The sequence below is a fragment of the Sminthopsis crassicaudata genome, chromosome 3 (assembly GCF_048593235.1).
Source record: "Sminthopsis crassicaudata isolate SCR6 chromosome 3, ASM4859323v1, whole genome shotgun sequence".
Classification (NCBI taxonomy): domain Eukaryota; kingdom Metazoa; phylum Chordata; class Mammalia; order Dasyuromorphia; family Dasyuridae; genus Sminthopsis; species Sminthopsis crassicaudata.
The window spans coordinates 337,613,120-337,636,045 of NC_133619.1; the positions used below are offsets into that span (position 1 = coordinate 337,613,120).

Consider the following 22,926-nt stretch of genomic DNA (forward strand, 5'->3'; position numbering starts at 1 on the left):
TTGGGAAGATGATTCTTCCTAATTCTAGGCTTAACACTCTGTGCACTGTAGTGCCACCTAGCTACTGCAAAGAAGCTCTTAGTTCTCAGTAATTCTGGAAAAAGGGCTTTCCTCAAAAAGGGGCTTGGGGGAGGGTTAGGGGGGAGACAGAATTATGCTGACAAAGCAGCTGCTTGGAACATAGAGGGAAAGGGCAGTGAGATGGCACAGTGAATACATAGAGTGCTGGCCCTGAAATCAAGAGGACCTGATTTCAAATCTGGCTTCTGTCACTCAATACTTCCTAACTATGTGACCCCTGGGCAAATCACTTAACCCCAATTGCCTCAGCAAAAAAAAGAAAAAAAATGCAGAAATGATTTAATGTAATGGCAACTCAGTTATTTAAAAAAAAAATTGCCAGCTCTGTTGCTACCTTGTAATGGCATGGAATGAAGCCTGACTTCTTTAAGGCTATCTGCAAATAGCCAGCAAAGGGCAAGCTTTGGCAAGGCCTGACAAATTGGAGAGACATCAGCTAAGGGAGGGTCTAGTGATTGGGCACCTGCCAGATGAGGTATTCCAGATCAGTGCAGCCATGCTCCTTATCTGGAACTCAGCTGCCAGGTGAACTATTATTTATTTTTGGCCACAATAATTCCTCTAGACTACCTTGTAGGGATGGAGGAGAATTTAGGTGAAGAAAGCATTCAAGTACAAATGGTAAAAGATTATGGAATCATAGATTTGGATCTGAAAGGGACCTTTGATGCCACTCAGTTTAGCTCTCCTTCCCTTCCCCCCTCCCCCTTTCTTTTGCAGATAAGGAAACCCTAGAGAGATTGAGCAAGATTGTCTGAGGTTGTCCAGGTAATTTAAAGCAAGTTAGGATTTGAACCTGGACCCTTTGGGTTTGGAGGGTACGATACGTAAATAATTAATAATTCAATGGATGTACAAATGAAAAGAAGGATGTCTGCCCCGCTCCTACGTACTTAGCATTATCAATTCTCATAGCTTATAAATTTAGGGCAAGAAGGAACCTTAAAGGTTACTTAATCCTGTCCCCTCATGTTATAGGTGAGGAAACAGGCTCAGAGAGGTCCCTACAGTAAATAGAAGTGCCAGGATTTGAATTCAAATTTTGGCTTTCAATTCCATATCCAACTATCTTTGCAGATTTCTTAAGAGCAGAGACCAAAAAAAATTAATATTTCCTTAGCCATTTTTTTTATCAGGAAGGGCTTCATAAATGCTGTTTGAATGGAAGGCAGAGAAATTACAGGCAGGAAAGGTTAATGAGGGGGATTTTTCCCCCACTTTATGAGAGAGAGAACTTTTGGCATATTTAGCTTCTATTATGTTCCAAGGAAAACAGGAAGGACCTATGGATTTGTGAAATCCCTACTGTGCTAAATACTTTTTATAAAGACTTCACCAGATCCTCTTAACCACCCTGAGAATAGGTGCTGTTAGTATCTGTATTTTACAGTTGAGTAAACTGAGGCTGCAGAGATAAATGATTTGTTCAGGGTCATACTGCTAGTAAGTGTCTAAAGCTAGATTTAAAATCAGGTCTTTGTGACTCAAGACCCAGGATTTACTGAATCCTCTCAGTTATCTTAAGGCAGGGTAAAAGACAATGTAGTTCTGTTAAGGTTTTTCTAGTCCTCAGACTTCCAAACCTACCCATTACATGCGTTCCTACTGTTCCTTACTGAGAGCTAAGGGGCTTCAGTGCTGTTTTCACTCATCTCTTTCAGGATGATGAGGCTGATGCTGTGACTATCGATGGTGGTTTTATCTATGAAGCAGGTCTGTTACCCTACAATCTGAAACCCATTGTTGCTGAAGACTATGGTACAGAAGCAAGTGAGTTCTTCATTTGCATATATTGACTCCCAAGTCAGAATAGGAGTTTTGGACAACCCTTGAGTTGCTGAAGAATCAAACTCTGATGATCCAGAAAGTGAAGTTAGTGTTGTTCTCAAAATGAGAATGAGAGAATATGGTTACTGCTGTGGAATAAAACTTACAGAAATTCTCTAGTTACAGAAAATGGCCTTATAAAAATAGTTCCTCCTTCTCCCTTTCTGCCCCCTCAACTTATTTTCTCTATGTGGTTCTGGCACTGGAGAATTCAAATCCATGTTGTAAGGAGCAGAGAGGGGGAAAAAAAAGGGACATCATTCAGGTCACCAGAACAATAGGAGGATTTTAACTGGGAAGTTGCCTGAGAAGAGACTGCAGAGTTGGGAAATGTAAACTAGGGACTTTTTTTAGCTACTCATTTGCCTGAATAGGACCACTGGAAAAATTCTCAAAATTTAATGATTTGAAAAGGGAGCTTGATTATTTTCTCCTATCAAAGAAGAGTTTTCCTGACGAAGAAGAGTTTTCTTTTTTAAAAATTTCATTCTTAATTCAGGGAATAAAATAAGCATTTCCATAACACAGTATAGGAAAAAAGATGATTGTATTTGAAATTGCAAATTTATTTATGCATAACTTGCTATTCCTTTTTAAACATACAACAAAGCCATCATGTAGATTTCTTTTTTTTTTCTTCCCTCCTGTACTGCTTCCAAATATAGCCACCATTACACACAAATAAGTCTGTATATATATATATATATATATATATATATATATATATATATATATATGTATATATAATTCTACACTTATTTCTAATTATCAGATTTTTTTATGAATGTAGTATCTTCATATGTCCTTTATAGTTAATTTGGGTATTTATAATTGTCAAAATAACTTATTTTCTTGAAGTTGTTCTTTTAACAATATTGCTATTACTTTATACAATGTTCTCTTTGTTCTGTTCATTTTGCTTTTCATTATTTTGTGTTTTATATATATGTAAGTATACATAGTGTGTATATATGTATGTATACAAAAATGTGGGTGTGGGTATATGTTTTATAGGCATTTTTAAATTCTTCCTTTACCTGATCAGTCCAAGTCCAGGATCAGATATTTCTTGGGATTTCCCCACCCCTCAAGAGATCATCAGGGAATGCCATCTTCTTGTCTTTGACTCCTAGCTGAGAATCTTCCTGTTTATTTTATGTTGTATAGACCCTCTGTCTCAGTACTTTGCTGTGGCTGTTGTGAAGAAGGGAACTGATTTCCAATTCAAGGACCTCAAAGGCAAGAAGTCCTGTCACACTGGCCTGGGCAGGTCAGCTGGGTGGATCATCCCTGTGTGGACACTTTATGCACTTGGCCTGTTGCAGTGGGAAGGACCACCAGAACCCATCGAGGATGGTAAGCTGGCAAGTACAGTGAGGATTCTGAATGTAGTGGTGATTAGCTGTATTATTATTATTATTATTAAGTTTTTTCCCCTATCAGTTCTGTGATTTCAATAGTGAAATGAGTTCTCAAGAGGGGAAAATTTTCTGCTATAATTTATAAACTTAGACTGTGGGGCACTGAGAGTTCAAGGAACTTGACTGTACATGGCAGGACTTTGAATTCAGGTCTTCCTGACTCAGAAGTCAATTTTCTTTTTCTTTTTTAAGAAAATGTTTTATTCCCCCTCCCCAACTATTACATGTTAAAGTGATTTGCAAAAAAATTTTTCAAAAAAAAGTTTTGAATTCCCAATACTATTCCTTTCATCTTTCTTTCTTTTCCCTCCCCCTCACTAAGCACTCTGTTATAGTTTATACAATTATGTAAACCAGGTAAAAATCCAGTTATGCAATTATGTAAAATATCAGAGGCCACTTTTTTGATCACTTTCCCATATTCTGTATTCATTTAACACATATTCACTACACACATCGGAAGCTGGAACACTAAGAGAAATATCACCACCATACACAATGGCAACAATAGAAAATATTATTTGTTGTTGTTATCAATTTATTTGATTTAATGTGCAAAATTTGAATGTATGTCTTGAATCAAAGGCAAATTTTACATAAAATTTGCTAAAAAGATTTTTCTGGACAAATAGGGATGAGTAAAGGTCTGGGCATGATGTAGTTTTCTTTGTGTTTGAAAATTGTGTATTCAGGGACAACGGGGAAACTGAAGTCAGAAGGACCTGAGTTCAAATCCAGCCTCAGGTACTTACTAGGTATGTGACCTTGGGCAAGTCACAACCCCAGTTTCCTACAACAAAAAAAAGGAAATTGTGATCTCTAAAAAGAATATCATCTGAACCTTTGACTTTTTATTTATTCCCAATTTCTTGCCTGAAGTTTGTTCCCTTAAAGTCCCCAGACTTGGATAGCAATGTGCTGCCTCTTGTATGCAAAGCACCCTACCATTTGAATGTTTTACAGAAGCTTCTTCTAATTCAAGAGTCTTATCCTTTTTTTGGTGTAATGAATCTTCTCAGCAGTCTGGTAAAACCTAAAAAATAAAATATATAGGATCACAAAGGATCACAAGTTAAAAAAAATACATATATATATATATATTTAAAAAGCCAGTTCATAGACTCTCAGGTTAATATTGAAAAAGTAGTTCCTAGAATTAACTTATTTTTTTCTAGGCTTTGAAACTTTTCCAGGAATTAGAGGGTAGATGTATATTTATCGTAGGGTATTGGCTCAGAATTGACACCTGAAGAATGGGCCCAGGATTGTATGTTAGGAATGAAAATGGGAAATTAGTGGGGTAGCTAGGTGTTTCAGTGACTTAACTAACTTGTTTGCCTCAGTTTCCTCATCTGTAAAATAAGCTGGAGAAGGAAACGGCAAACTATTCTAGTAGCTTTGCTAAGAAAACCCAAAAAGGGGTCACAAAGAGTAAGATATAACTGAAATTGAATTTAGAAGTAGAGTGTTGACATTGTGAACTCATTCATCCAAAATGAAAAGCAATCACTTCATATCTCTATGTTCCTGCAGATTGCTATTGATATGTCTTCTGGAAAGAAGGCAAGCCTAGAAAGTTTATATCTGGAGACGGACATTGTTTCTGTGTGTCCTCCCACATACCCTTTACACTGCTCACGTGTGCTGTTTCTTTCTCTCTCTCTCTCTAGCTGTGGCCAGGTTCTTCTCAGGCAGCTGCGTTCCCTGTGCATTGCAAAGGAATCCTAAATTGTGTTCTTTGTGTGCCGGAAAAGGCAGTGATAAGTGTGCCTGCTCGGACAGAGAACCTTATTTTGGCTACTCAGGAGCATTCCAGTAAGTTGAACCCTCCCCATAACTCCGGTGAAATGTCAAGCATCTATAAGTCTATGAACAATCCCCCAATCTCTATGGTTTTCTTGGGTCCTATAAATAGTCACATCTTAACTTCAACCATCCTGACCCTGGTCTTCCAGTAATGGGACAGGACAGCAGGGAGCCTGTTCTTTGTCCCCTTCCTTCCATAGCCACTTCTACTTTTGTTCAAATGAGGTTACTATAGTATTATAGTATAATAGTATTATATAGTATATAGTACTATATATACTTTGCAGAACATATAGCATTATATGCAGAGGCACTGTTATTAGTATTAATATTATCAGTGACAGTTCTTTCAGTTTCTTGCACCTAGTCTGAGCCTAAACCGAAGAAAGACAAAGGGCCTGGCTAAGAAAGCTCTTTAGTATCTAGCAATCTAGCCAAGGGTCCCTGATTATTAGAGAAGGGATGAATTGGATCATTCAAGTTAGAGAAGTTGGTGGAGACTGAGATGGGCACTTAGGTCTGAATCTTAGCTCTAGGACTTCCTACCTTTGTTGCCTTACAAGCCCTTGGTGAAGTAGATACTCTCTGGATTCTTTTGCTTTGGAAATCCTGCATATGCTTCTGTCTGTGATGGCTATTGGAAAGCATGGGATAAGCTATTGATGCTGGACTGTGCCCATTCTTGTGATTCTCCTTTTCCCTAGATGTCTGAAGGATGGTGTTGGAGAAGTGAGTTTTGTCAAGCACACAACTGTGTTAGGTAAGTACTAGGGTAGAGAGGCCCAATTCCCCACTATCTCAAGCATTGGACACAGCTTTATTTAACCTCCGTCTATTTTTTCTGTTTCCTGCCCTCGTGTTTCTTACAATGCTCTTCTGAAGAAAATTTTAAAAGTTAGTTCACAGTGGTGTTATACCATTTACCATCTGCTGGAGTTCCCTGCACAAAGCAATTTATTAATCTTTTCATCGACTTCCCCTCCCACCACCTAATACTCATAGATTGAAGTTACCCACCTTGGTGCCTTGTTAAATTGTAATGTCCCTCAGAGTGAGGACCTTACATGGTAGACAAAAATATAGGACACAAAAGGTGGAATCATTAAGGATCAACAGCCACGAGAGGTGGAAAGGTAGAGATGGATGGAGAAGAATAATGTTAAGATATTCTTTTTAAAAAAGTAAAATATTAATGGATAATTAATTACATTAAGGTACATAATACATTGCCTTCAGGGGGCAGTATTTAAAATTTGCTCTCAGTGGTTCAGTAGATAAAGTGCTGAGTCTAGAGTCAAGAAGATTCATATTCCTGAATTCAAGACAGACTATTGCCAAGATTCTAGAAGCACAAAAAGTAGTCAGCTTAGCATCATTTTGGCCTAGAATTCTGATTCCACTATAGATTTTAGTCAGAGATTTTTTTTAATCTTTTAGTTTTATTCAAAATATATATCTCATTTAATGCCTGTCGAAGTGTTTTACACACAATAGAAGCTTAATAAATGCTTATTCTCTTTAAGAATGGTCTTTCTAGTCTTATTTGGAATTTTTGCTTTTTCTTGCAGACAACCTTCTCACCGAGGCTGACAAGGAAAATTATGAGCTACTGTGCCCTGATAACACAAGAAGGCCTCTCGATCAGTACAAGGATTGTCACCTGGCCAGGATTGCTGCTCATGCTGTTGTGGCCCGAAGTGTGAATGGCAAGGAGGATCTGATCTGGGAACTTCTCTCCACTGCACAGGTATTGGCCATCCCCATTTTTCTCCTTTTTTAAAATTCAATTTTATTTTCACTTCTAAGTTCTGTCCCTCTGCCCATTCACTCCTCCACTTATTGGGAAGACAAGAAATACAAATCTCATTACAAATATGAAGTCATATCAAAATAAAAAAAACAAGTTAGACTTGTTCTGGGATTGGGGTGGAACAGAAAAAAGAAAGGAAGAAGAAAAAATATGCTTCAATCTGTATCTGAATATCAGCTTTCTCTCAGAAGTTGGATGACATTTTTTGATTGCATTGCACTGCACTGATTATATTTACTACGTCTTTCACAGTTGATCGTCTTTATTCATGTTGCTGTTACTGTGCAGATAGTTCTCTTGCTTCTACTCTCTTCTTTGCATCAGTTCCCATGAATCATCCCAGGGTTTTCTGAAACCATCCTCTTCATTATTTCTTATGGCACAATAATATTCCATCACATTCATAAACTATAACTTTTCTAGTCATTCCTCGATTGATGGTCATCTCCTCAGTTTCCAACTCTGCCACAACAAAGAGAGGTGCCATAAATATTTGTGTACACGTGGATGGACCTTTTTTCTTTGAGCTCTTTAGGATATAAACTTAGTAGTGGTGTTGCAGAGTGAAAGGATATGTAGATGATTTGGCCATAAAGGATGATAGCATAAACAAATTAGGAGAGCAAGTGAAAATTTACCTGCTACATCTCCATAAAATGAGGAATTTATGATCAAAGAAGAATTAGATAATAGTATCAAAGGAAAAATGGACAACTTTAATTTAAAAAATTAATTTAATTTTAAATTTAAATTTAAATTTTTAAATCTTACTTAAAAATTACAATTAAAAATCTACATTAAATTAAAATGTTTTTGCACAAACAAAACCAACAAAAACAAGATTAAAAGGGAAGTACAAAATTGGGAAAAAATCTTTACAGCCGACGTTTCTGATAAAAATCTCATTTCCAAAATATGTTAAAAAATGTGACAAATTTATAGGAATACAAGTCATAACCAAATGATAGTTAAAGAATATGACCTAATTTTCAGATGACAAAATTAAAGCTATCTATAGTCATATGAAAAAATGCTCTGACTATTGGTTAGAGAAATGTAAATTAAAAGAACTCTGAGATACCACCTCACTTTGTTGGCTACTTTGACAGGAAAAGATAGTGATAAATATTGGAAGGAATGTGAGAAAACTGGGACACTAATGCATTGCTGTTGGAGTTGAGAAATGATCCAACCATTCTGGAAAGAAATTTGGAACTATGTTCAAAGTCTATAAAAGTGTGCATACCTTTTGACCCAGCAGTGCCATTCCTGGGTCTGTATCCCAAGCAAATTTTCAAGGAGGGAAAAGGACCCACATGTGTAAAAGTGTATGTAGCAACTCTTTTTTTGAGGTAGCAAAGAATTGGAAAAGGATAGATGCCCATCAATTGGAGAATAGCTAAACAAGTTGTGGTATATGAAGATAATGGTATATTATTGTTCTATAAAATATGATGAACAAGCTAATTTTAGAAAGGCCTGGAAAGATTTACATGAACTGGTGCTGAACAAAATAAGCAGGAACAGGAATACATCATACACAATAACTGCAAGAACAAGGGATGATCCGCTATGAAAAACTTGATTTTTCTCAGTGGTTCACAGATCCAATGCAATTTCAATAAACTTTATACAGAAAATGTCATCTGTATCTAGAAAAAGAACCAAGGAGACTGAATGTAAATCAACACGTGCTATGTTCATTTCTTTTTTTTGTTTTTTTTTCAATATCTCCCATGGTTTTTCTTGTTTACTCTGTCTGATTTTTCTCTCCTAATATGATTCATAAAGTAATGTATATTAAAAATTAATAAATTTACTGGAAAAATATCCTTTCTTGAAAAAAAAAAGTCATGCAGCATTTATTGTGTACAGTTCTGCACTGTTCCAGATTGCTTTTTAATATGATTAGGGTAGTTCACAGGTCCCCAAAAATATAATGTGTCTCTTTTACCACAGCCCCTTAATCTATTGTTATTTTGCTTTTAACATCAAAGTCAGTTTGATGGGATATGAGGCATTACCTTAGAGTTGTTTAAATTTCTTTCCTTTACTTACTAATAATTTAGAACTTTACTTATTAGTGATTTAGAGAATTTTTTCATATCACTATTGATCATTTTTTCCTTCTTCTAAGTTCTTATTATGTTCTAATTTCCTGTTCCTTTTTTAATCCTTTTAAAGATGTTAAAGTGGTTTTCCCTTCCCTTTTCCAGATGATTTTACAGATAAGAAAACTGAAGTAAACAGGGTTGTTGTGCAGGGTGACATAAATAGTATCAGATACTGGATCTGACCTTGGGAAGATGAATTTTCTTGACTCCATCCCAACACCTTATGCACTGTGCCACATAGAAGTCATTCTCATTTTACAATTAAATTACTTGCTCAAAGCAACCCAACTACTATGTATCTGAGGCCAGATTGGAACTCTATTCTTTTTGATATCAAGTTTAGTGTTGCTGAATATTTCTTTTGTGATTATTTTGGAAGAAATGATTGAACAGATGATTCTCAGTGTAATCAAGTGTTTACGGTCATGAAAGGTAATTTCTCAAAGAGAAAAGAACTAAGAAGATGCTTCTTATTCAACTGCGCTAGGGTACATTATGCTTTGGAATACAATTAAATGAAAGTCTTAGAGAAGATAAATGGAGATAGATAAACTGGGAGATTAATAGGGATCTACAAAATAGACAAGATTATGAAATATAGAAGATGGAATCTCTGATTACACAACAAACCTGGTATTGGTAGAGATGGTTAGGATGTTCTGAAAGAGGTAAAATATAAATGGATTACAGCATATAATCAGTTCCTCCAGGGGACTGAAAAGCACAGAACAGTAGTATTTGGGAGAGATGAATAGCAGTTGAGGAGCCAGGTTAAATTTTATGTAGAGGGGATAGTACAAGAGCTGAATCTTGAAGGCAACAAGTTATTCAAAGAGGCAGAGATGGAGAGAGAGTGAATTCTGTGTAAAGTGGACATGGATGGTGAAGGCCTGGACTAAAATAGAAACATTTAGTAGAAAAATGTGAGTATGGGACAAGATCATGAGATCTGTTTTGGGTGTTTGTAGAACTTTCTAATAGGTGGTTGGTGAGGAAAGAAACAGATTGGAGCTCGAGAGGGATTAGGACAGAATAAAGGGATTGGTGAAGCACAGAGATGATAATTAAAAGTATGGAAACAGGTTAGATTACTGAACTCATGAAGGAATATGGCAAAAAGGGCCACACACTGAGTTACCTCTTCCCTTGTTAGCAATTTTCATTCATGGTTTTCTTTTTCCCTTGAATAGGAACATTTTGGCAAGGGCAAATCAAAGAAATTCAATCTATTTGCTTCCCAACATGGAAAAGACTTGCTATTTAAGGACACTGCTAATAGACTTCTGAGAGTACCTCCAAAAATGGACTATGAATTGTACCTAGGATACAAATTCATCCAGGCCATCAAGCCTGTGAAAGGTAAGCAGACTCTGGTCCATTTCAGAGATGGGGAGTGGGGGCCCAAGCAGTAAATTATTAGCATATGGGTCTATGATTCTAACTCAGTTGCAGTCATTGTAAGACATTATAATGCTTCCAGGCATCCGATCCTTCTTCAAAATCTTTGGCAAGATGGAGAAACTGAAATTCGGAGGAGTTAAATTGCTTTCTTGTACTAGTCTCCTGTAGATTGTTAGGCCAGATGGTTCTATTTGCCATCTGAGCCGAGGAGCTTTATAGAGTTAGTTCTGATGAAGGACAGGGGGCAAACATTTTAAGAACTACATACAGAAGTTCTACATTATATTCAGTATTATTTCTAAAGTTTTCAGAATGCCTCTCTCCAATCATATCTATGATCCTCAGTGCAGCAACTCAGAAAATCTTCCTACCCGTCATAGTTTCTAGCTGATATCACTAGGGAAGTACAGAATCAGGGACTGTCAGGGATAGAAGAGACCTTCGTAGTCATATATTTGAATCACATATTTGAAAGATCTCAATCATATAAATGTCATAAGTTTGAGAATCTTAATCATAGTCAGGGAATTTCAAGGATATAAAAGGCCTTAGAGAGTATGTTTTTGTTTCCCTCATTTTAAAGACCTGAAAAACAGAGGCCATCAAAGGAAAATGAACACTCTAAAATCCTGTAGGGAAGTCCTTGAAAGGCCAGGTCAAATCAGTTAATTAGTAATTATTTAGGGGGCAGCTAGGTGGAGGAGTGGATAGAGTGGCAGTCCTGAAGTCAGGGGAACCTGAGTTCAAATATGGCCTGGACACTTAACACTCCCTAGCTATGTGACCCTGGGCAAGTCATTTAACCCCAGTTGCCTCAGGCAAAAAAGGAAAAAAAAAAGATAAAAGAAGAAAAGAATTATTTAGAAAGTGAACTTCTGGAATATTTTACTTTTGTTTTTTAAATATCCATAATCTCTAGCACAATGCCTAGTTGATATCACTAGGGAAGTACAGAATCAAGGAATGTCAGGGGAAGAGACCCTAGAAATCATATATTTGAATCAAACATTTGAAAGATCTTATACTTATTTATTCATATTTATATTTATATATATTATACATATTTTATATATACATATAATATATTTGAGAATCCGATTATATATCAAAGAATTTCAGGGATAGGAGGAATCCGGAGGAATCTTGGAAATCTTATATGTATATATGAATGTATCTGATATACACAGTTAATACTTATTAATTACACTTAAGGAAAGTACATCCGAGCTATAGGGAGAGTGGAAATGGAAATAAAAATGCTCTCTTCTAGGGTTGAAGCATCTAGGCTAAAAACAGTGCTTGCTACCTGCAGAACCTTAGGCCAAGTCGTGTAAACTTTCTCTGCTTCCATTTATTCCTCTATAAAATGAAGGGGTTGGAGTAGATGGCCTCTGAGAGCTCTTTCAGGTCTAGATCTGTGATTCAGTGTTGTTTCTTATATTCTGATTCTCTTATTAACTAACTGTAAGAGTTCTTACAATTGTACATCTCAAGCAATTCTTCTCTGAAAACTGGCTCCATATCAATCAGTTACTGTTGCCGTGCTGATTATTTATACACAGGGAGCAAGTTTGATTTCAAGAATTGTACCTGTTTGTGCTTTTCCTCCCAAGTTAGAAAATCTCTACTCTTTCATCCAATTAGGTGACTCAATGTTGTATTGTTTCCTTCTGATTAATTGGCTTTATTTAAATAATTGTTTTTAATGTATAAATGTCTAACTACCCCCGTTTTCAGGGCCCAGACCTAAGTTGAGGACGCTGGTCTTTGTTTGTATGTACTTTGTAATGTATTACCATACATAATAAACTCAAAAGGTCAAACCTTCAGAAAGCCATTTCTTCTTTCACTGGTCATAGCTCAGGCTTTTGCATAGTGCATTTTAAAAATTGATTAATGGTTTAAACTCTTGACTTCTTTTCCCAGGTAATGACCTAGACAGAATTCATCCCTCAGGGGACAAGAAGGTGACGTGGTGCACAGTAAATGATGATGAAAAGATAAAATGTGATGAATGGAGTGTGTTCAGTAGAGGAGTCATTGAATGTGCAGTAGGAGAAAACTCTGAAGACTGCATTGTCAAGATAATGGTAGGTGCTCCCATTTTAGTACAGCATCAGTGTTTTGGGGCTCTTTAGCCTAGGAAGATCAGAATCCTGGTTAATGGTTCCATCAATTGTGTGACTGAAAACATTGTTGGCTCACTGGAACTTAGTTTCCTTGCTTGGAAATGGAAAGTTTGGTATAGGTCATATTGAAAGTAACATCTAATTCTAAACCCTTTTAATTCAAAGTAGGAATTTCCTCCGAGAGAAGGAAGATGATAAAAAATGATAATAATCACAATATTTCTTCTGTATCTGAGCTACTCTGTTAGGGAATTACATTAAATACCAACTTCCCATGACAGTCCATTTTGTGCCACTCAACTTGAGTCCCTTCCTGCATGACCAGGAACTCAGTATAGTCACAGACTAATATGTGAATGCTTTTGGGTGCTCCTGGGAATCTGTGCTTGAGAAAAAACCTGGGTCTCCTTAGACATCCCTAGTGTGTTATTAGCGTGGTGATAAGGACAGAGATGAGTCAAAGAATTTGTACTTTGTAGATAACATCAGGAAAATTCACTCCCTGCCTCAATGAAATTATGTTTTTTTCATTGTTATGTGCACATAAAGACGTGTTATTGCCCACTACAGAATTGTACCCTTCTCTGTGTACCTTCACTTAGTATAGAAGAAATCCCCCCCCCCTTTCCCATGTTAGAGAGAGTGGGATTTTCCTGCAGTAAAAGCTTTGTACTTATAAAATGTAATATTTTAAAACCATGTGTTTTATGTCTCCTGTATTGGATCCTAGACTGTCGAGTTTCTTCCTTTTTTATAAAATGAGGGGGTTGAATTAGAATACCTTGGAAATCACTTCCAGCTCTAAGTTTATGATGCCAGAAGCCTTAGAAATAACTTTAAAAGTTGTGGTCTGCTATATGAGGTTGATATTCAAGGTAATTTTCTCATATGAAACTCTACCTAAGTTCCTACACTTCCCATCCTTCTCCCTAGTCAATCACCCTGTCACTAAGTGTATATGATGGCAGGCGTGATGAAGGGCTCCTAGGCTCCGTGAAACAATGTTTTTGTAATGATTTACTTTGCCTCCACAGAAAGGGGAAGCTGATGCCATGAGTACTGATGGAGGATATGTTTACATTGCTGGCAAGTGTGGTTTGGTGCCTGTCCTAGCAGAAAGCTACAGTAAGTAGAGGGAATATTTCTCCTTTAGCTTGACTCTCTCTAGGCTCTGAACAAAAGATTTTATGCAGAGCTCTCACTAGGGCAGCAGAACAAGGGTGGGAAATAGCAAAGGGATAAATTAGACTCACTAATAATCATTTAAACATTTAAAGCCCTGAGATAGTTGATAGAGCTCAGGTTAGCTCCTTCTCTTTTTTTTTTCCTTTGCTATATATGCTATATACATATATATATATGTATACCAAACATAGCAAAGGTCACATACTATATACAAATATATAGCAAAGGTCATACACTATATCTTGCTTCTGGTATAGAAAGATTCTAATAAACCCTGAAGTGATTAAAAAGCACAAAGAAAAAGAAAATATGGGCCTGAGTCATTTGAACACTCTAAGGGTGGGATCAAAATGGAAGCAAAGTTAGCTGAATAGGAATGAATTTTCATTTTTCATGTTATTCTAAACTGTGGAGAATCAAAGATTCTCCTGAATAGAATGGAATGGATTCTCCTTAATGGAATGGAATGGAATGACATTGTAGTGGTATAAGCACTCATGCTTAAGAAAACCTGATATTTAGTGAATGCAGATGGAAGATTCATTCCATTGGCGTCTTTATTTTTTCAGCACCTAAGAATGGACAGAGTCATGGGAAGGACTGTGTGAATAAACCTGCTCAGGGTGAGTCTGAATTGGTAAACCCAGCGATGGAAGGGTTAGCCAGGTGGCACAGGATAGATCACTGGGTCCATCTTCCTGAGTTCAAGTCCAGCCAGACAACTTAATCGTTGTGTTACCCTGGGCATGTCACTTCACTCTGATTACCTCAGTTTCTCCATCTGTAAAATAAGCTGGAGAAGGAAACTCAAGCTACTCTAGTGTCCCTGCCAAGAAAACCCCAAATGGGGTCACAAAGTGTCTGATAATACTGATAAATGACTGAATGCAAATAATTAATGGAAGAGATTTCCTTAGGAAATAATAGGATTCTCTTTAACTGAAAGTCTTTTGAGAATAGTCTGGATGACTACTTGCTGAGTTTGTTATAGTATGGATAATTTTCTGGTCATGAGAAATTAAGTAAAAGACTGAGCTTCTTCCAATGCTCTGGTTCCTATAAGTCTGAGGACATTTATGTATCTGTTTTCCCCAAGGCATGAAGTAAGTTTGGTCTAGTGGCATCAAATGGCCCTTTCTGGAATGGCTCATAATGCTAACTTTTGCTTTTTTGTGTCTGTTATTTTCAAGGTTATTATGCTGTGGCTGTTGTTAGGTCAGGTACTGATCTCTCATGGAATTCACTGAAAGACAAGAAATCCTGCCACACAGCAGTTGGCAGAACTGCTGGTTGGAACATTCCCATGGGCCTGATACACAACCAAACCCATTCCTGTGAATTTGGTAAGCTGGTTCTTTGAGGAAGTTATTTGTCTAATTTTCTCTAATTGTTAGAGGCTTAGGGAAATTTACACTGTGAAGTCCCTCGTTACCTTGGGTGGTAGAGAGTGCTAAATATTTCTATACGTGTAGAATCAGGTTAAAACATATCAAGGACACATTTGAAGGAGAAAAGCAGTCACCAATGTACCTGGATTATGGTGTGGTATATGAATTGACTTTCTAAATAGGAGCCTTGAGTGATTTTTTAAATCACCATTTGAAAAAAGAATAAAGTAAAAAGGGTACAGTAAAGAACAAAAGAATAACGTACATGGAAGCAACAACAACAAAAACATGGATAATCATAAATATAATACCTTCTTTGTTTCTTGAAATGGAAATTTATTGAATATTGTTATTCTGCTGGGCACATGACAATATATATATTTTTACTTTCCATGTTCTGTCTTTCTTTTTCTTTTTTTTTTTTTTTTTTTGCAATTTTAAACATTTTAAAAAAAGAAAAAAATCACCATCAGGTGTGTCTGTCGGGGGGGGGGGGGGGGCGTCACCTTCTCTCCCTGCAATGTTGCCTTATCTTTGAACCTCTGATTTATTTCAGGTTCTGGGCTTATGATCACGTCTTCATTTAATTGGGGCAATTATGTAATTTAAAATAGAGGCTTTTAACATGGGAAATAAAAGGAAGCACTCATATTATTCAAGTAGAAACCACTGTCTTTTCTCTGTGTAGATAAATACTTCAGTGAATCTTGTGCTCCTGGTGCTGATCCTACTTCCAATCTCTGTGCCTTATGTATTGGCAATCCAAAGTCACCAATTTTGGATAAATGTGCTTCTAGTACCAAAGAAACCTACTATGGCTACAATGGGGCTTTTAGGTAAGTGTATTAAACCCAACCCTAAAATACCATCACCAATATCAGTCTCTTCTTCCTTTTATTCTCAACATCTTTCCAATACATTAACTCTTCCTTCTGCTTTACAGCTCTGGGCTATACTTAGAAGGGTATCAGCTTTAGGAAATCGTCTTTCAAAGAAACTGAAAGATGCACACAATGACATGATCAGGGATCCAAGTGTCCCTGATATCCAAAAAAGATACTCTTATCTGTAAGATTCCTCAAGATACCTTGGTTTCCCATTGCTTTCCTTCTTGTTCTCTTGGACTCAGGTCTTTTGTCACTCCCATTGATGTACTTCCTCTTCTCTTGGATTCAGGCCTTTTGCCATGGATTGTTCATTATTACAGCTTATAAATTCTTTCCCTGTAATGCAGAGATGAAAATGTACTGGCACAGGATTAATAGTTAAATTGTAAAATCATAGATCAGAAGGGGCTCTTATTGATCATCTAGTCCCCAGCTTCTTAAACTGGGATCTTGTAATGTGGGGGTCATGAAATTATGATTGAATCATTTTATATGCCTGTTATATTCAGGGACATGAAAAAATTTCTTGGGTGAAAAAGGGCCATGAGTGGAAAAGTTTAAGAAGCCCTGAATTTTTCTAGTCTACTTTTATCTTTTTATAGATGGGGAAATTGAAGTGGAGAAACCTTATGTGATTTGCTCAGGATTGTGCAGCTGGTTAGGGGCAGGTCCATGACTACTAGTGAGGTCTCCTCACTCTCACTGAGGATTTTAGACCAGGTCCATAGGATGTAGTCCAGATCAGTGGCTCTATACATTTGGTCATTTGCCAGCATCATCAAATTTGCTGGGTGGCTGTTGGATTTTTTTCCCTAACAGTCTGATGGGCAATGTGGCCTTTTAATGCCTCTTAGTTGGAGTAAAGATAGGAAACATTAGAAGTTGAACAGCTAAAGGAAAAGGTAGCATTCTGCATTGGAAAGAATACAGATTGTGGAGTCAGAAAACCTAGGCTGTCCTCTGATACTTATTTACCTGTATAATGTTGAATACATTAAGCTTCAGTTTGTTCTCTGTAAAAATAAAGTTGGCCCAAAAGTATTCGCTAAGGCTATTCTAGATCTCAGTTTAGTACTGTGATTACTTTGCCTCTTTTATTATCATGGAATGAATTATTGAATCTCAGAATTAGAAAGATGCTCAGTAACCATCCAATCCGATTTATGTCCCAGAAGAAATTCTTTCCCTAACATCTAAGAAATGATCTAGACTCTGGGCAGTGAGATAGATAGGTCACTTACCTGAGGTGTTCGTTCCACTTTGGGACTGATCTCAAAAGTTGCTGGTGTTCAGTCACTTCAGTCGTGTCTGCCTCTTTGTGACCCCATCTCAGATTTCCTTGGCATAGACACTGGAGCAGTTTGCCATTTGCTTCTCCAATTAATTTTATAGGTGAGGAAATTGAGGCAAACAGGGTGAAGTGATTTGCCCAAGATCTGCAATCAGTTCCTGACTCTAGGCGTAGCATTCTGTGCACTATGGTGCCACCTGGCTGCTCCAAGAAAATTCTTAGTGCTCAGTGATTCTGAAAATGCACTTTTCTCAAAGGCAGCCTGTGAAGAGAGACCCGTGATATCATTGTTGTAGGAAATTCCTTCTGCTAAGCACAGACAAGTTTATCTAATTTATAACCTTGAAAGGTTACCCAGAACACAGTGCTTAAAAGCTAACACATGTCCGAGGAGATGCTTGACATGGGGTCTTCATCATGCTGGGAAGGCTAGCCTTCTAAAAGGGGTCATGGAATCATAGATTATTAATTAATACCAGAAGAGTCTCAAAAGGTAAACCCTCTATTTTCTATATAAGGCACCGAGAGATCATGGGACTTGTCCAAGATCACATAGGCTATGAGTGACAAAACTAAAATTTGAACTGATCTTTTCTGATTTCCAACCCAACCCAACATGCTTTCGATGGCATCCTGCTATTGGGGGAAAAATTATAATGTCAGCCAAGTGTACAGCATCTTTGGCTCTTAGCAGAAGGAACCTTACAGATCACAGAGTGTATCCTCTTCAGATACAGAAGACTGAGGCCCAAGGAGGTTGTGATATACAGGTAGTTTCAGAGGAGGGAATAAACAATATAAACCTGTAAAGTATTTTGTGTTTGTTTAATGTAATTTTGTATGATCAGCTAACACACTGAATAAATTATGATTGATCAAAATGGATTATGGTGACTAAAGCCTTGGCTTCTTTTTGTTCTAAAATTAATCGCTGATAACTTTGACTCTACTTAGTGATATATGATGCACAATAACTTGATTGTTGGCCAGTCTTTACCAGGATAAATATAAAATATTTTGTAAAGATTTTATTTCATTATATAATATTTTATCCATGTAGAGGGACTTTCTTTTAAAAATATTTATTTTTACATGCATCATAATGTGCTCCTTTCACTGCCTCTCTCCTTCTGAACACAAATTAATAAGAGTTGCATAATAAATATGTATAGTGCAGTAAAAATAAATTCCTATATTGGCCACACCCAAAAATGTATGCTCCTGTCTCTGTGCTTTTTTAAATTTATCATTTCCTCAGAAGAGGTGAGTGGCATATTTCACCTCGAGGTTTTTATCACTACATTGATCAGAATACTAAAGACTTTCAAAGTTAAATTTCTTCATAATCCTGCCGTTATATAGCTTATCTTCCTAGTTTTGCTCACTTTGCTTTACATCAGTTCAAAAATGCCTTTCTAGTTTCCTCTGAAAATGTCTATTTTATTATTTCTTATGGATGTGAATATTCCATCACTTTCAGATCCTATAATTTGTTTAACCATTACCCAACAGAAGAAAAGACTTTTTTCAATTTTAATCCACCAAGAAGATAAGAGCCTCTAGAGCTACTATGGTATTTTGGTACATATAGATCCTTTGGAAGTTCCATTTTATTCTTTTTCTACTAATAGTAGGCTCTTTGGGTCAAAGGACAAGAACATTTTAGTAATTTTCTTTGAAGAATGGAACAAATTCACAGCTCCATCAACAATAAATCAGTGTGCTCATTTCCCCATCACTCCTCCAATATTGTCTATTCTGATCTTTGGATATTTTTACCAATTTCCTGCATTAGAAGTGAAGCCTCAGAAGTATTTTGTTTGCTTTTATTTGTTTTAAGTTCTCTGCAAATTGATTTAGAGAAATCTGAAGTAGTCAAAAATGGTTTGCAATTCTTCTGAGGAATATCTGTTCAGGTTCTTTGACTACTTATTCAATGGGCAATGGGTTTTGGTTTTATATATGTATATTAGTTCCCTCTAAATATTGGATATCAGAGCCATGTCAGTGATATTAAATGCAAAGACTAATTTTTTTCCTCCCATTGACCTCTTCCCTTATCCTAGTTATACTGATTGTGTTTAGGCAAAAGATTTTCAAAGTTACTTAACAGGAAATACCCTTTTTATCTTTTGTGATCGCCTCTATCCTTAGTTCAGAATTCTTCTTTTGACTAATACTGTGGATGGTATTAAGTATATTGTTGTTACTAACATTATATACTTTGGCCCATTATGAACAATTGGATAACATGAAGGTGTCTACAGAGACAAGGAAACAAAATTATTAATAAACAAAAATATGAAACAAAGTTCAAATCTAGTTTTGGTATCAAATCCCAAATAGAGAAGTCATGCAAATGTGGAAATGGCTGTCTCCAATTTGTTTTTGCTTTTAGTTAACCTGATGCTCTGCAGGTATTGTTTCCACATTTTAAAATATAGTTCCATAGCTAATTTTATGAATGATTAAGAGGTAAAGGAGAACATTTAAAGGTAAAACTCCAAATCTGAAAGCCAAAATGTGATGAATGGAAATATTTTCACCTTCCTTCTCAATTTTCTCTCCCACCTCACCCTCCTTTACCCCCATAGTGACTTACATCAGATGAGGAAGTGGAAATTTCTGTGAGTCATCTCACAAAGAGGCTTTTGAATTAAAATCTTTCCAAATTTTTAAACACTTGTTGATGAGAAGCAATTCCACTGTTCTCATTAAATGGTTCATAATGCTGTTAGATTTATTTGGGGGAAAGTGCTCTGATAATAGAAATTTAAATTTTTTTACTACTTCATTTTACTTGGTATCATCAGTAGTATCTTGAATAAATTATGATTGACCAAAATGGATTATGGTGACTAAAGCATTGACTTCTTTTTGTTCCATAATTAATCACTAATCACTGGTTCCTGGGTCAATGGATTTGGGTTGGAATCTTGCTTTTGTTTGCTCAAAGTTCCTGGACCTCAGTTTTGTTATTTGGAAAATGAGGAGATTAGACTCAAAGACCTCCAAGGGCCCTTCCAGCTTTAAAGTCCACACTTCTATAATAGAAAATTGTTTGATTCTGGAAAAGATTCTCTTCAAGAAAGAGAATCTTAATGCTCACTTGCTTTTCATCTTTTGTAGATGCCTGGCTGAGAATAAAGGAGATGTTGCTTTTGTGAAACACAGCACCGTCTTGGATAATGTAGATGGTATGTGATTCCCTCTAGGTTTCAGTGAACTATGACATCAGCACCAAGGGTGGCACATGGATCTTTATAGCAATCTTGCACAATTCAGTCCAACAAAGAGAAACTGAGTACATATGGTTATGCAGAATGCTAGAGGCCAGGAGAAGCTGTAGATTATAGTAAAAAAGCACCACATTTAGAGTTGAATCTGAGTTCAAAGATTAGTCTTATTTATGTGACTTTTGACCAATCACCCCTCCTCTCAAAGTCTTAGTTTCTTCAATTAGAAAGTGAAAGAATTGGACACTACTTGCTTTCTTGGGTTTCTTTGAACTCTAATAACTATGTAGAAAACATAGCTAAGATTTAGGCCCAGACTCTTGGAGTTTATGAGAGCTTAATTTGAGACATATAAAAATTGTGACAGAGATTGTGCATAATCAGTAGCATCACCTTACACTCCTAATAACTGACACTATCTCTATTACTCTAAGAAGTAGTGTTAATCAATCAATAGATATCCATTAAATGCCTACTATGTGTCAGGCATTATGCCAAATCCTAGACAAACAAAGAAAAAAGATAATCCTTGCCCTTAGGGAGGCCTCCAGTTTAATGCAGGAGGCAAGGTGCAAATAATTATAAACAAACAAGCTATTTGCAGAAAAATTGGAAATAATTAACAGAGGGAAGGCACTAGACTTTTTGAGGGTGGATCTTTGTAGAAGATGGAATTTTATTTAGGACTTGAAGAAAGCCTGGAAGTAGAGATTAGCAGAGAGAGTAGTCTAGGTACTGGAGACATGCAGTGAAAATGCCCAAAGATGGGATATGTAGTGTCTCCTCTATGGAGCAGCAAGGAGAAAGTGTGACAGAGATGTTGAATATAAAAAGAAAAAATTGAGGAGAGTGATACAGAGGTAACGCTTATTAAAGACTTTGAATGACACAGTATTTTTATCTTTGGTCCTGGAGGTGATAAAGAAGCACTTAAATTTATTGAATGTGTGTGTGTGTGTGTGTGTGTGTGTGTGTGTGTTGGATGGGAAGGAGTGTTAAATGCTCAAATATACCCTTTAGGAAGATCACTTTCGGAGTTGAGTGCAGGATGGAATATTTGGAGTAAGTAGAGACTTGTGAGTTGAGTTTTGAACATATTGAGTTTAAGATATCAATAGGACATCCAATTTGAGATGTCCAATAGATATTTGAAGATGAGAACTTGGAGGTTAGCAGAGAATTTACGACTAGATAACATTCAAGAATCATCAATTTTGAGATAATAATCAAATCCATGAGAACTGATGAGATTCACCAAGGGAAATCTTATCAGGGGAAAGGAGAAGAAGCTTCAGGATAGGACCCTGTATGATATATGAAGTTAGAGGGCATGACCAGGATGAAGATCCAGCAAAGGAGACTGAGAAACTGTGGTCAGGTAGATAGGAGAAGAATAAGGAGAGAAAGGAATCATGAAAACCAGTAGAAAATCTCAAGGAGGAGAGGGTGAATGATAGTGTGAAAGGCTGCAGAAAGGTCAAGAAGGATGAGGATTGATAAAAGGCCATTGGTTTTGGCAATCAGACCTTGAATGACTTTAGAGAAAGCAGTTCTGTTTGAATGAGAGATCCCAAGCTAAACTGCAAAGAGCTAAGAAGAGGATGAGAGGAAAGGATGGGAAAGACCCTCTTGTAGATGTTTTTCTCAAGAATGGTAACAAAAGATAGGAAAGATATGCTATGAATGGATGAATGAAGTGAAATTTTTGTGAGGATGGAGGAAATATTGGCATGTTTGTAGAGTGTAGAATAGTAGCCAGTAGAGGAAGAGAGGCTGATATTTGAGTGAAAGTGGGGATGTCAAAGAGGGAAATCCAGTGGAGAAAACAGAATGGAAGAGGATCACATATGCATGTGAAGAGTTTTGTTTAGCAAGGTAAAAGTGGCTATCTCTTCATGTGAGTCAAGGGTGAAGGAGACAGTGGTAAAAGGCATCTGAGTAATGTGAGTTGAGGAGGAAAAAGAAGGAGCTCTTGGCAAAGGGAAAAAAGTAGATTTGGAGTTAGAAGATCTATTTTCAAATATCAGCTCTGACATTGACTGCATATATGATCTTGGATAAGTCCTCAAATGAAGAATGAAGGGTTTGAGTGGGAATGGGAAGGGAGCTTGCAGGATCCCTTTCAGCTCAAATTCCATACAAGTCTGTATATCCACATACAGTAGATTCTTGAATATCCATTCTTTACTTACACTAACAGATGGAAGGAGAAATGCATGCTTAGTAATTTTTTCTTTTTGTTTTCCTCTTTCTCCCCCATCAGAGGTGTGTGTGTGGGATAGTTTTGCTAGTGCAGATCAGTACTTGTCTTGGAGCTTGGTTTTTAGAGGGATGCCAGGGCCACTGAGAG

The 22,926-nt window shown here is 36.7% G+C and overlaps 1 protein-coding gene and 1 long non-coding RNA gene across 4 annotated transcripts in view; one reads left to right on the plus strand and one right to left on the minus strand.

Moving 5' to 3' along the window:
* The window catches only part of LOC141564753 (lactotransferrin-like), a 33,302-nt gene that overhangs the window by 5,877 nt on the left and 4,499 nt on the right, over positions 1 to 22,926 (plus strand). The window contains exons 3-14 of the mRNA XM_074307652.1: positions 1,743 to 1,851; positions 3,076 to 3,264; positions 5,000 to 5,144; positions 5,840 to 5,895; positions 6,704 to 6,882; positions 10,250 to 10,418; positions 12,387 to 12,550; positions 13,624 to 13,714; positions 14,344 to 14,397; positions 14,965 to 15,117; positions 15,851 to 15,998; positions 20,470 to 20,537. Of these exons, the coding sequence (XP_074163753.1) occupies positions 1,743 to 1,851; positions 3,076 to 3,264; positions 5,000 to 5,144; positions 5,840 to 5,895; positions 6,704 to 6,882; positions 10,250 to 10,418; positions 12,387 to 12,550; positions 13,624 to 13,714; positions 14,344 to 14,397; positions 14,965 to 15,117; positions 15,851 to 15,998; positions 20,470 to 20,537 (1,525 nt within the window). The remainder of the gene's footprint in view (positions 1 to 1,742; positions 1,852 to 3,075; positions 3,265 to 4,999; positions 5,145 to 5,839; positions 5,896 to 6,703; positions 6,883 to 10,249; positions 10,419 to 12,386; positions 12,551 to 13,623; positions 13,715 to 14,343; positions 14,398 to 14,964; positions 15,118 to 15,850; positions 15,999 to 20,469; positions 20,538 to 22,926) is intronic.
* Positions 3,542 to 17,591, minus strand: LOC141564767 (uncharacterized). Of its 3 annotated transcripts, XR_012488704.1 has the most exons (4): positions 17,291 to 17,591; positions 16,250 to 16,385; positions 4,275 to 4,362; positions 3,542 to 4,119 (listed from the first exon to the last, which is right to left on the minus strand). It is a non-coding gene; the product is annotated as an uncharacterized LOC141564767 (long non-coding RNA). The 3 variants fall into 3 exon arrangements; XR_012488703.1 differs by lacking the exon at positions 3,542 to 4,119 and having other exon boundaries at positions 4,166 to 4,362; XR_012488705.1 differs by lacking the exons at positions 3,542 to 4,119; positions 4,275 to 4,362 and adding an exon at positions 6,881 to 7,407.